Raw genomic sequence first — 11,202 nt, 5'->3', positions numbered from 1 at the left:
ACTATTTTATTTAATATTTTCTTGAGTAAAATTATTAATTTAAATAATAGTTTGTACAGGTGACTACTTATATAAAATTAAAATAAAGAAAAATAATGATCAAATAATTTAATGTAAGCTGGAGTAAGTCAATATATGTTGTACATACAGCATAAAAATTGATTCAACTTGCATGAAAAAGAAAAAAGTTTGATGAAGCTTTTATGATATCTCCCCCTCAAATGGAGAAGCTTCGAAACGTTTCATCGACGCGCGATCGCTTCTCGACGTTGCGTTGGTAAAACAGCCGCAGACGCGGCGGTGAGAACGGAGCCAAGTAATCACAATGAAGTAGGTTAGGGAAACAGCCTTAAGCGTCAATCTTTATTATAAAATTCCAAGCTTTCGATAAGGCCCCTGATGAATTCAACGCCATTACAATTTTTCTTTCATCATCCTGGCGATACAAAGAGAAATGTATTTCATTCCGCTTTCTTCCCAAAGCGTGAAATTCTGCCTTTATCTCTGGCGCCAATACAGAATAGTAATGCGATTTATGCGATTGACAAGAGATCGATATGATAGGTGCATAGCGATAACAATGAACGGATGCTGGGCGAGCCATTTCGGAGGAGGGATCCACACAAGCGATACGGAACGAAAACGAAATCCGAAATGGAACAGCGCAATCTCGCTTGCTCACCTATCATTTCCAGTTGTTCGTGCACTGGACACTAAGCTCTCGACGGCACTCTCACGCGGACTGCTCTTCCTCGCAGGTAGTAGTTTATCGAGCAACGGCATTATAAAGCCACGGCCCGCCGTCTATATTAATTATCGCATCGTCTCCCGGAGCAAATCTGCATCTATCATGTCACGCGGAACTGCACCATACATGTTCGCGCGGGTTAAGTCTCTTACTGTAAATAAAGTCACGTGCGGAGGAGTCATATGATTGCCCGAGATAATAGCTCAGCGTCGCTGGGGCGGATAGCACGATCGAGGCCACTTTTTGGCCGCAACTTGATGGAATGTCCTCCTGCCAGAGAGTCTTTCAAATCAAGCTCGTTATCCATACAGAGAGTTTTTACCAGGATTTTCCCTAATAACCGTCATATGACATTTTTTCCTCCATACGTACAGATTTTTCCAAAGAGAATTGTAAGTCTTATGAGAATTCATGGACTACCGACCGACGACTTTTATTGAATCATCAGTAGATCCCGCAAGATGGAGTTAGATATCTCGTTACATTGCGCCAATTGCCAAAGTGAGCGGTCTCTTCGAAATCTTTGAAATCATGACAGATCCGCTGATATATCTATATCGATATATTCGTGTTGCGTATTTAAAGGTCTATTCTTTCTCCGCTCCAAATCTTTCTCACTTCACTTTTAAATTGGTGCAATAAGTTAGAGTGATAACAGATATAGTTTGTTTGTTTTGTATTAATTCAGAACTAGTTTAGAACTCTTCAAAAAAGAATAGGCCTTTAAGATTCAATGATATTAGTATCAGTTATTATTTTGGTCTATAATGTCAGAAGGGAAGATTCCTGCAAATTATCTACGTAATTATCTATAAATGATATTTCATTAACAAAATTCTTTTAATTTTTAATAATACAGGCATCAATATTTTTAGAATAAAAAGAGTATCAAGCCAATTGATTCAATATAATATAAATTAAATGTGTATATACAATTAAAAGCTTGCTACATTTTCAAATCGTGTTTTATTTTGTAAACATCATCTATATAATGTTTGCATTCGAATATTCTCATAGCAAATATAGGTTGTGTATGCAAGTCTCAAAATAATAATTCAATTATTATATGATTATATTTATTGCAATGATAAATAATTAGTTATAGAAGAGATAATTTTTGAGTTTTCTTTCTTAATACTTTCTTAGAGAGGTCGATGTCGAAAAACATATGAATATCACGTTAAATATGCATATGAAATAACGCGCAAATATCTGCAAAATCACATTTCACATATGAATTTCAATCGATCCGTTTCATCATTCACACCACGTCGAAATGGAACGACGTCGTTGACATTTCTGCGCATTTTGTTGGCCAATATGAGGCGATGAACGTACTTGGCATTCTCAACATCCGTATGAGATACCTCGAAGGCTTTCTTAATATAGTTCTTATTGGTCAACGACAAATAAACTGGAAACTCGATGTTGAACCTCAATATTAGATCACCCTTTTGCTTTGGATTTGCGAGAAATGGCATTCCCTCACCCGGCACACATTTGGTGTAATCTGGTCTAAGGTAAGATGTAATATGTAAAAGGTAAAAATAAAGTAAAAATTTAGATAACATTCATAAAGTTGTTTTTAATTCTGTAAATTAAAAAAAAAGAATTAATCGCGAAATTGAATAATATTAAATAAGTATTAATGAAATCTATGATGATTTTGAGTAATCTTTTATACGAAAGAAATTATTCGAAACCTTTTGGAAATTTAGGACAAATTAAAATAAAAGATAATGCGATATAATGTAATCGAGAGAAAAAGAGAGAAATGGAAGAGACATGATGCAATTTTATAACAGCTTTTCGTACGTAACGATCGACGTTATTGGAATCCGAAGAATTCTGTCATCGATGGTGTTAAGCGTGATCACTGTTCCGGTCAGCGCCTCCTTCAGAAAGATATCGACCGTCGTATGCAAGTCCGAGCCCTCTCGCCAGAACGTTTCGTGAGGGCGATCCTCCGTGACGAAGATAACGTCCGCTACGCTGACAGTGTCTTGGACTTAGTGAAGATATCACCTCATCTTGTATGCGTTACAATTAATCTTTAACCTTTATTCTACGGAACTCGCATTTTTACGTGACGATAGTCACATCGTAAATTGATCAGTCGTCTCATCTTTGATTGTATCATCAATTACGCGAATCTATTTCATTGTAACTTTATATTATTATTTATCACTACCTTATTAATTTATTGTAAAAAGAAATACGTTAAATGGAAAATATGTCTAATTATTTTTTGCTTTATGAAAAGATAAAATTTATAATACAAGAGTTAAACATTTAATTTGAACTCTGAAGAATATGGTAATTTCTTTTTAAATATAAGAAACCGTTTGCTTTTTTTTTACGATTAGTATAAAAATAGAATATGATTAAAAAAACTCGAGAGAGACAGCTACAAAGAAAATGTTTTATTATCTTTTTTTTTATTATCGCAATCATATCGTAATACTTTAGCGTGGTTATATAAGCTAAGTTAAAAAAAAAATCAAGAAGGCAATGGAAGAACTTATACTTACCAGGTATCTTTATAGGACTTTGATCACCCTCTTCTGGAAATACTATTTTGGTACCTGCTGGGATTCCCGGCTTAATTGGTATCGTCAAGATCTTCTCCATCGACGACGTCATCGACTTATCGTCATCAAGTAAAACCAACTTTTGGATCTTCATTTTCTTTATTCCGCCAAAAAATATCTACGACGAATAGTTTTCACTATCCGATCATACGCTAATTATTTTATCTTTCTTACAAGATTTTTATACATTAAACATTAAACATATGAAAAGAATATAATTCATGTTTAATTTAATTCCCAGTAAACGAGAATGGATTCAAATGGATTGAAATTTATATTCGAATGCATACTTTAAATAGCGAATACTTTTTTTTGAATTCAATTGGATTTAATTAGATTTAATTGGATGCAATTGGATTGAAAAACTTGCATTTCAATTGGATGCATTTCCTATTCAAAATTTTGAATTGAACAATATTCACAATGTATTTTCGTGAACAGAAAAAGTTAATATTATTTTTAGATTGAAAGGCATAGAGATATACTTCATGCAATTCCTATAAATGAATAAAAATGCATTCAGGATTGAAAAACATTCATTTTAACATTCGTGAATCAATATTTCTGAAAATCTGAATCCATTTCAATTCATTTCAATCCATTCTCGTTTGCTGGGTTTTTATACAAAATCTTGAAATCAAAATTTAAAATCAAAATTTCAATCAAATGATCGAGATTTGATATTGTTAATAAAAATATACAAAGAGAAAAAACAGTCTCTGCAAATATAATTTGCAATTTTTTAATAATTTTGTCTTAAAGAAATATACAAAAAAATAGAAAAATATCTATAGTATGTATTTATGTTCACATAATATAATAAATAGAATAGAAAGTCGGAACAAAAACAAAAATTTATAAACATGGATTTCTTACTTCCGAGAGAGTTAAAAATAGGGTTTTAATCAAGGATTCCTCTTTCCGTTTTATACCCTGACCCTCGGGAAATTCAAGTAGAGGTTGAGGTTCTGTTAGAATATTTAGAAGAGCGTCGTACGGATTTTCAGTCGCAAAGAATTCTCTAATGATAAAACTCGCGATGAGAACATTAAGACTCTTAGAATACTGAAAGCTTAATTTTAGGTGTGAAGTTTATCGAATATTTACAATGAATATTTATTTTGAAAAATAAATATCTATTCTCCTCTGAGAAAAAGTAAGCTATAAATATACATATATCTCATTTTGTGCATGCGTGCGTACGTGCGTGCGTGCGTGCGTGCATGCGTGCGTGCGTGCGTGTGTGTGTGTGTGTGTGTGTGTGTGTGTGTGTGTGTGTGTGTGTGTGTGTGTGTGTGTGTGTGTGTGTGTGTGGGATGCTATTATTAAATTCCAGAATACATAAATTGAGAGAGAAAGAGCTGAATGGTTCTACCTAAAGGTTCGCATCGGTTCGCCATGATAAACGTAAGGTTTCACGAATCTTTCTGGTCTTAACACACCATTTTTAAGACCTTCTTCGCCGTATTGATCATACACGGCCCTTCTAAGTGGATCCGAGAGCACGTCGTACGCTTCAGCTACTAAGGCGAAAATCGCCTCAGCACCTTCGTTCTTTTGCCGCGTGGGATTGTATCGTATAGCACATCGTCGATATCTGAAAGAAATAACTATACTATTTCGTTGGTGCGATATGTTTCGTTTCTTTTTATTCCCGTTTTTTATATAAATCATACGATTAATATAATATTGTAAAAAAACTATATATAATATAATACTGCTGTAATACAATAAAGACTGCTGTAAACAATAAAAATATGTAATATAATATTTGAAGAATTTTTCACAAAATATCTTTTTGATATTACAAAGAAAAAATATTTTGTAAAAATAGTTTTAATATTATTGATAGTTTTAATATTATTTAAAAATGAGATGAGAGAAAGAGAGGAGGAGAGAAGAAAAATAGAGGGAGGGGAGAGAGAAAGAGAGAGAGAGAGAGAGAGAGAGAGAGAGAGAGAGAGAGAGGAAAGGAGAGACAGAGAAAAAGTGATAATAGATTATCAAGAATTAATAAGAACTCTACTCTTACGTCTTCCTATAAAAAAGATTATGCAGCTTACGCTTCCTTGATTTCCGTATTGTCACAATTCCATTTCAGCGATAAAACTTTGTAATAGTTTATGCCATGTTGGGTGCACATACATTTATCGCGTGATGGGTTTATATTCAGATCACTCTTCGGAGTTTGAGAAACCATGCTGAAAAGCAATTGTACGAAGAACCTATGCCCATTTTTTTTTTTAAAATGACGCTTAGTTGGAGCGAATGTCTTTTATTTCCTTCAGTATCGTTGATCGCGACAGAGAAATCAGCAATAAGACGATCAGAGCATCGTTTCGTGTTTTCAATAACCGACAACAACGGTAGTCTATGTTTGCGTGTCGACGTTTCACCATTATCAAGAGCATTCTTAGACGCGGATAACAATATACGAAATTGGCATAGCGGTTGATTTCCCGACGGCGAGTCTAATCGACAAATTTTATCGCTATGGAGCCTCGTGAACGTGTCTCGAATTTCGCTATAAAAGGTAAGCGTATAAAATCGTGTTAGGTTCCTAAACATTTCATGACGCGACAACACATTGCTCGGAACAGATAAACGCGTATTGAATAATGCAAAGCATTAAATATAAAGTATCGTATGAAATATCCTAAAACAATTTCAAATATATATTCTATATACATATATATATGTATATATACGTATATATATATATATGTAGTATATACATATAGAAATGCTGTACAATTTTATATTTAAAAATCAAAAAAGATAAATTTAAAGAACATATCTTATTTAGAAATTATATGTAGTTTTTAACAATTAAATGACTATTAATCCGGTATCATATTGTGATGCTAAAATGTTACACGGACATTGAGATGGATCATGATAACCTGAATATTTTTTTGTCTATTCTCGCAATATCAACAATGATTTTAGAAAGATCTTAACAGGGCAATTAGTTAAAATCTACGAATATGTAAAAAAATACAGATGTTTGAAAATGTCTCTCATTATGACGCCGGGTTAACAATATGAGATAATGGTTTGATTATAATACTATTATAATACTATCATAACATGTTTATGGCATATATTTAATATTATTAAGGCTTGATGGAATATTATACATCCTTTAAGAAGAATGATTTGAAATAATATGTTTTATATAATATATTTAGATGAACCGATTGAAATTTGTGAAGAAAAAGAATACATTCGTGACAGCGTTGATCGTGGCAAGGTCATCGTCGTGGTATCACCGACAGAGACAAAACCCCTTGCTTCCAGTGAACATTTGAAGAATAAGATCAATAATAACATGAGCTTCCTAGACATTATCTCTCCTATGCATTCTCTCGAAGAGAAGAATTTTGATAATGACGATGATGATGATGACGACGACAATGACAACGACGACGACGACAACGATGACGATGATAAGGAGAATATAAAGATAAAGCGCATTTCTAGTGAGTCAAAGCAATCGTGTGACAGTCGTGAAGTAGACAAGATTTTTCCTCAACAACGGCATCGGACACAGGGAAATCGATCGCCGAGGCGTAAAAGTACTAATATCCCGACATTGTTGTGCATTGATAACAATAAACTTGTGGATGCGACGTCGGCTGCAGGAGTTAAACGCAAGATCCCGAGACCGGCAAATGCTTTTATGCTGTTCGCCAATGAATGGCGAAGGAAACTAGCTGCGGAGAATCCTCGGGAATCCAATAAGAATATTAGTGTCAGGCTAGTCTCTCTTTTAAAAGATACATTTATTTCTGACGCATAAACATATAATTTTTAAAGGTTTTTTTTTCCTTGAAAACCTTTCAAGGTTTTACTTTCAGTTTATCTTTTAAAAAATAAAATTTGTATGTGAAATAATAATTTAAAAATAAAGTGATTTTGTTTTGTTCTATATTTTTTAGACTAGGCGTTTTCTGGAAAAACATGTCAAAGGATATAAAAGAAAAATATTTTGCATTGGCACGTGAAGTAGACAAGGAGCATAAGAGAAAATATCCTGGTATGTATTATAATCTATAGTTCTTTTTAATGTGACTTCATTTATACGCGCATCTGGACTGAACATCATGTCCTGATTTATCCGAACCCTCATGGGGAGTGCGCTATGTAGCTATATGATAAGTTATCGTATCCTCATAGTACGAAGAATAACGAATGATGAGAGGGAATAAGATAACGAGAAGGGAAAACACCGATAAAAATGCCTGGAATGTGTCGTATGGACTATCGAGAAGCGGCGGATCTCTAAAATTAGAAAGTCTTGTTACTTCCGCACCGCGTGCACAACATCCCAAAGTGTAGGGCCATCGTTTATAAATAGCTAGGTTGGATTAGATATCGATCGCCGGCGATAAGTCTATCCGCGTTATCAACCGACGAAAAGCGAGAAGCCATAATACCGTGCATAAGCACTAACGTCTCACCTCTAACTCCTGCAATGATTTGTCCTGGATTCAGATGCACATATCGCTTGGTCTCATCGATATCACTTGCAATGTGACATTATATTCCTATCAAAAAGGGATTGCTTTCGTATTACGATTTACAACGCCGCTGATTAATAGTATTGTAAAGTAATCTTCGATTATATCTTTTGGCTTGTTATATATGATAAGATTTGAAATGTCAGATCTTTAATAAAATTGATGTTAATTGAGGAGAGAAATCGGTGCAAGAAATCGGTGTCGCGGATTCGGTGTGCGATTTGTAGGTCACAAATGACGATGACGATGACGACGATGACGATGATTGCGATGGCAACAGCGGTAACGACAAGCGTGAACGATCGTCGCGGGGGCGGCAAAGGGTGGACGCGGGAGGATGCGAGTTTTGCGGGTCGAACTCGAGGTACAGGGTGGCGAGCGGAGAGAAATATTCTCGGGTGAGTGACGCGGGGAGAAGGCGCGGGTGGGAACGGCGCGGCGGAGAGAGAAACCAGAGGTATTGATTGCGACGCGACTCCAGGAACCTACCCGATACTCGACCGCCGGTTCTACCTACCTACCTACCTTTTGCCCACCGAAGCTGAGCGAGCGAGCGAACTAGCTAGCGATTATACTTCGTATATCCCGCGTTGCTACCGCGCATTCGTGCACGAGAGGAACGTTGCCACAGCAGCTGCAAGCGCGTACAAGCGTACTCGCCAGGCATCGCGTCGCGTCGCCTCGCGTCGCCTCGCGTTGCCGACTGGCTCTCTAACTTTCGCTCGATTTCACGTATCCCTCTGATTTTTCACCAGTTACATCCGCTCATCTCTTTCCTGCGTTACAAAAATTATTGCAATGCCATATTTCATCAAAGTAGCGTAAAATTGCATTTGTTACAACTTACAACAAACTTTAAATACAAACTTTTGCAATTTTTCCAAACAATTTCATACGAAAGGTTCATGAAAAAGTTAAAATATGTACAACATTAAATATGTATTTTTATTTTTTATTATAAATTTTTCTCAGAAAGGATTTGAATAAATGCCGTAGGAATAGTTAGAATAGACAATTTTTTAAAAACTGATTATACTTATTCTGTGTCGTTCGAGGGATAGTAAAGATAGTTAATCCGTTAGATCGATACGTATTATTTTTGTCCGTGTTTTTCATAACCGAGAGTACTATTCAAACAGATCCTTCTTCATTTCTTTGGATGAATCGCAAATTACCGTATCACTAACATTCACGGTTAGCAAATCATCCTACAATTTCACTATGCATTTTCGTTTACATGTGACGTTTTATTATTCACATCATGGATTAGCATGTATTTTCTTTCTTGACATAATAGACTTTGAATTTCTTAGGGATATTGTATAAAATAAAATAAAAAAAAATTAAATGAAACCCGAAAAGTATTATTTAAACACAAAAGAACGCCAAAACAAGTTTTGACTAAAACAAGTCTTGGTGCTTATTAGTATTCATTGTTAGTATTCATACGTGAATAAACAAGTATAATTATCAATTTTGTGGGTCGATTCAGTTTGCTGGATCTGAAACATAACCAGAAACTGAAATAATAATCTCACTCTGAATATGATACAAACTAAATTGATTGGAAATATTTAATTTTCTTCAACTAGTCGCTTCGTGCATTGATCTTTTCTTTACTTTATCATAATTAAATTTAGTATTTTATCTTCTACATATTTAAATTCGCGTATCGTCGGTTGTATCATATGTTTCGGCTTTGAAATGCTTACTCACGACAAATATCGGCGCAATTTTCCCGTCCTCATTTTCAACCGTCCGCCGATAATGTAATCGATGCCAATTTCAGTCGGGGCGGGTGTCCCGAGTGGTCAATTAACATCACCGGGAAGCGGCGGAGACCGCATCGAAGCGCCATCGGGCATCGACGGCGCGTCGACCGAATTCACGTGCATCTGCGCGCATATAACGCGCGGTGATCACGGCAAAGGGGTGGGTGGTGTCTGGTGGAGGGTGAAAGAGAACAGAGGGTGGGCATAGAAGAGAGAGGAAGCATGGAGTAGCGCACAGTAGGTCGCACTGAGAGAAGCCGTCAAAATGTCGAGGCCCCTGCATCCAGGCGGCACGACGAGCCGATGCGCGATGGTACGAATGGAGGTGGATGGTGTCGCGGTGTGCACCGGGTTGATCGCTGGTCATCGATCCACCGACGTGCCAATGCGAGAGAAGGATGTGTGTGTATGAGAGAGAGAGAGAGAGAGAGAGAGAGAGAGAGAGAGAGAGAGAGAGAGAGAGAGGAGAAAGGGTTGCAAAGGGAGGATTTGTTCGCCGATGCAACGAATTCGCGGTTCGCGCAGATCGTCGGAAGATGATAATGGAGAATATTTAATCGGCGAATGCACGACAAGATCGTGCCTGTCGTGACGTGTGTAATAATTGTTTATGGACAAGACGATTGAGAAAGGTAATACTCGTCATATCAGCGCGATCGATAGATCATAATCGCTTCATCGCGCCAGATAAACGCATCACGCCTAATCAGGAGGTCACGTGGGATGGGTCGTGTATGTTTCCACGAGGATGCATCCGGAAGACGTATTCGCCGAAGCACTTGCTCGACTACGATATAGCCGTCTCGGTCGAAACGATCAAGTTAATCCTCTTCGACCGTTCGACACTCTTCGAGTGTCGATTCTCCATGCTTTTGGTCGGAGAACATCATCCACACGACGCTCCCTCAAATCCGACAACTGACAAGGGAGTATGACAGAGACAGGAGAGAGAGAGAGAGAGAGAGAGAGAGAGAGAGAGAGAGAGAGAGATACGAATTATCGACTCTCTCGAAGCGAGCAATGTACGCCGCATACGGAACTACGTCGATGCGAAAGCTTTGCATGAGGGCTCCGGCTTGAAGCCATTGAAGAAAGCGACGACAGTGAAAGAGGAGAGGAGAATTTGCCGACGTCCCTCGTCTTCTCCTCTCAGTAACGGATTTAGAATCTGAAGAGCCCTAACGAGAAACAATATTACGAAACAATATTTCACAACTTATAATTAAAACGATTCTTTTAATTATATATTTCCAGCAGCAAAGAAATAATTATGTCATTTATAAATTATCTTTATTTATCAATTATAAATAATAATTATGTAGTATAATAATTAGAAAATTTTGCAGAGATAATGCAAGTGCAAACACATGCAAACGGTTTCGGAATTCTTCAATAACAATAAAAGGTTCTAAACGACTTGCATTTATCGATAAATCCGCCACTGTTCCTCCTTTACCTGCTCGCGTTCCACACACCGCGACACACCTCGTGACTCGCGACGCCCTCAAGAGGGTAGGGAATGTGCCCTCCACTCGTCCACCCCCTTTCGCGCCACTCGAGTTCGTCGA

General features: G+C 36.8%; 2 protein-coding genes across 6 annotated transcripts in view; both read right to left on the bottom strand.

The window, feature by feature from the left end:
- The window catches only part of LOC108692406 (folliculin-interacting protein 2), an 8,480-nt gene extending 7,599 nt beyond the window's left edge, over positions 1-881 (bottom strand). For 4 of the 5 annotated variants that reach the window (XM_018200630.1, XM_018200632.1, XM_018200631.1 and 1 more), the window contains exon 1: positions 683-881. In XM_018200630.1, coding sequence (XP_018056119.1) covers positions 683-783 — 101 coding nt within the window. In that variant the 5' untranslated portion in view covers positions 784-881. Of the gene's footprint in view, positions 1-148; positions 173-682 lie in introns of those variants that run through there. The other variant, XM_018200633.1, reaches the window with a different exon arrangement.
- A 1,087-nt stretch (positions 882-1,968) lies between these two features.
- LOC108692329 (dnaJ homolog subfamily B member 13-like) lies at positions 1,969-5,539 on the bottom strand. Its single transcript, XM_018200526.1, has 6 exons — positions 5,403-5,539; positions 4,715-4,936; positions 4,216-4,360; positions 3,280-3,457; positions 2,564-2,735; positions 1,969-2,263 (listed from the first exon to the last, which is right to left on the bottom strand). Exons 1-6 carry the CDS (start codon positions 5,537-5,539, stop codon positions 1,969-1,971), a joined length of 1,149 nt encoding a protein of 382 aa, XP_018056015.1.
- Positions 5,540-11,202: the final 5,663 nt, after the last annotated feature.

The sequence above is a fragment of the Atta colombica genome, unplaced genomic scaffold (assembly GCF_001594045.1).
Source record: "Atta colombica isolate Treedump-2 unplaced genomic scaffold, Acol1.0 scaffold7, whole genome shotgun sequence".
Taxonomy (NCBI): domain Eukaryota; kingdom Metazoa; phylum Arthropoda; class Insecta; order Hymenoptera; family Formicidae; genus Atta; species Atta colombica.
Note: the sequence above shows the minus strand (reverse complement) of the source record. Positions and strands in the feature narration are given on the sequence as shown.

Bases quoted from the DNA above. Each gene is read 5' to 3' on its own strand.
- LOC108692329 (XM_018200526.1), bottom strand. From the start codon at position 5,539: ATGGTTTCTCAAACTCCGAAGAGTGATCTGAATATAAACCCATCACGC. The intron at 4,361-4,714 runs GTAGAACCATTC...TTTTATCATTAG, and splicing joins GAACCGATGCGAACCTTTAG to AGAATTCTTTGCGACTGAAA. The intron at 3,458-4,215 runs GTAAGAAATCCA...TATTCGTCGTAG, and splicing joins TATTTTTAACTCTCTCGGAA to ATATTTTTTGGCGGAATAAA.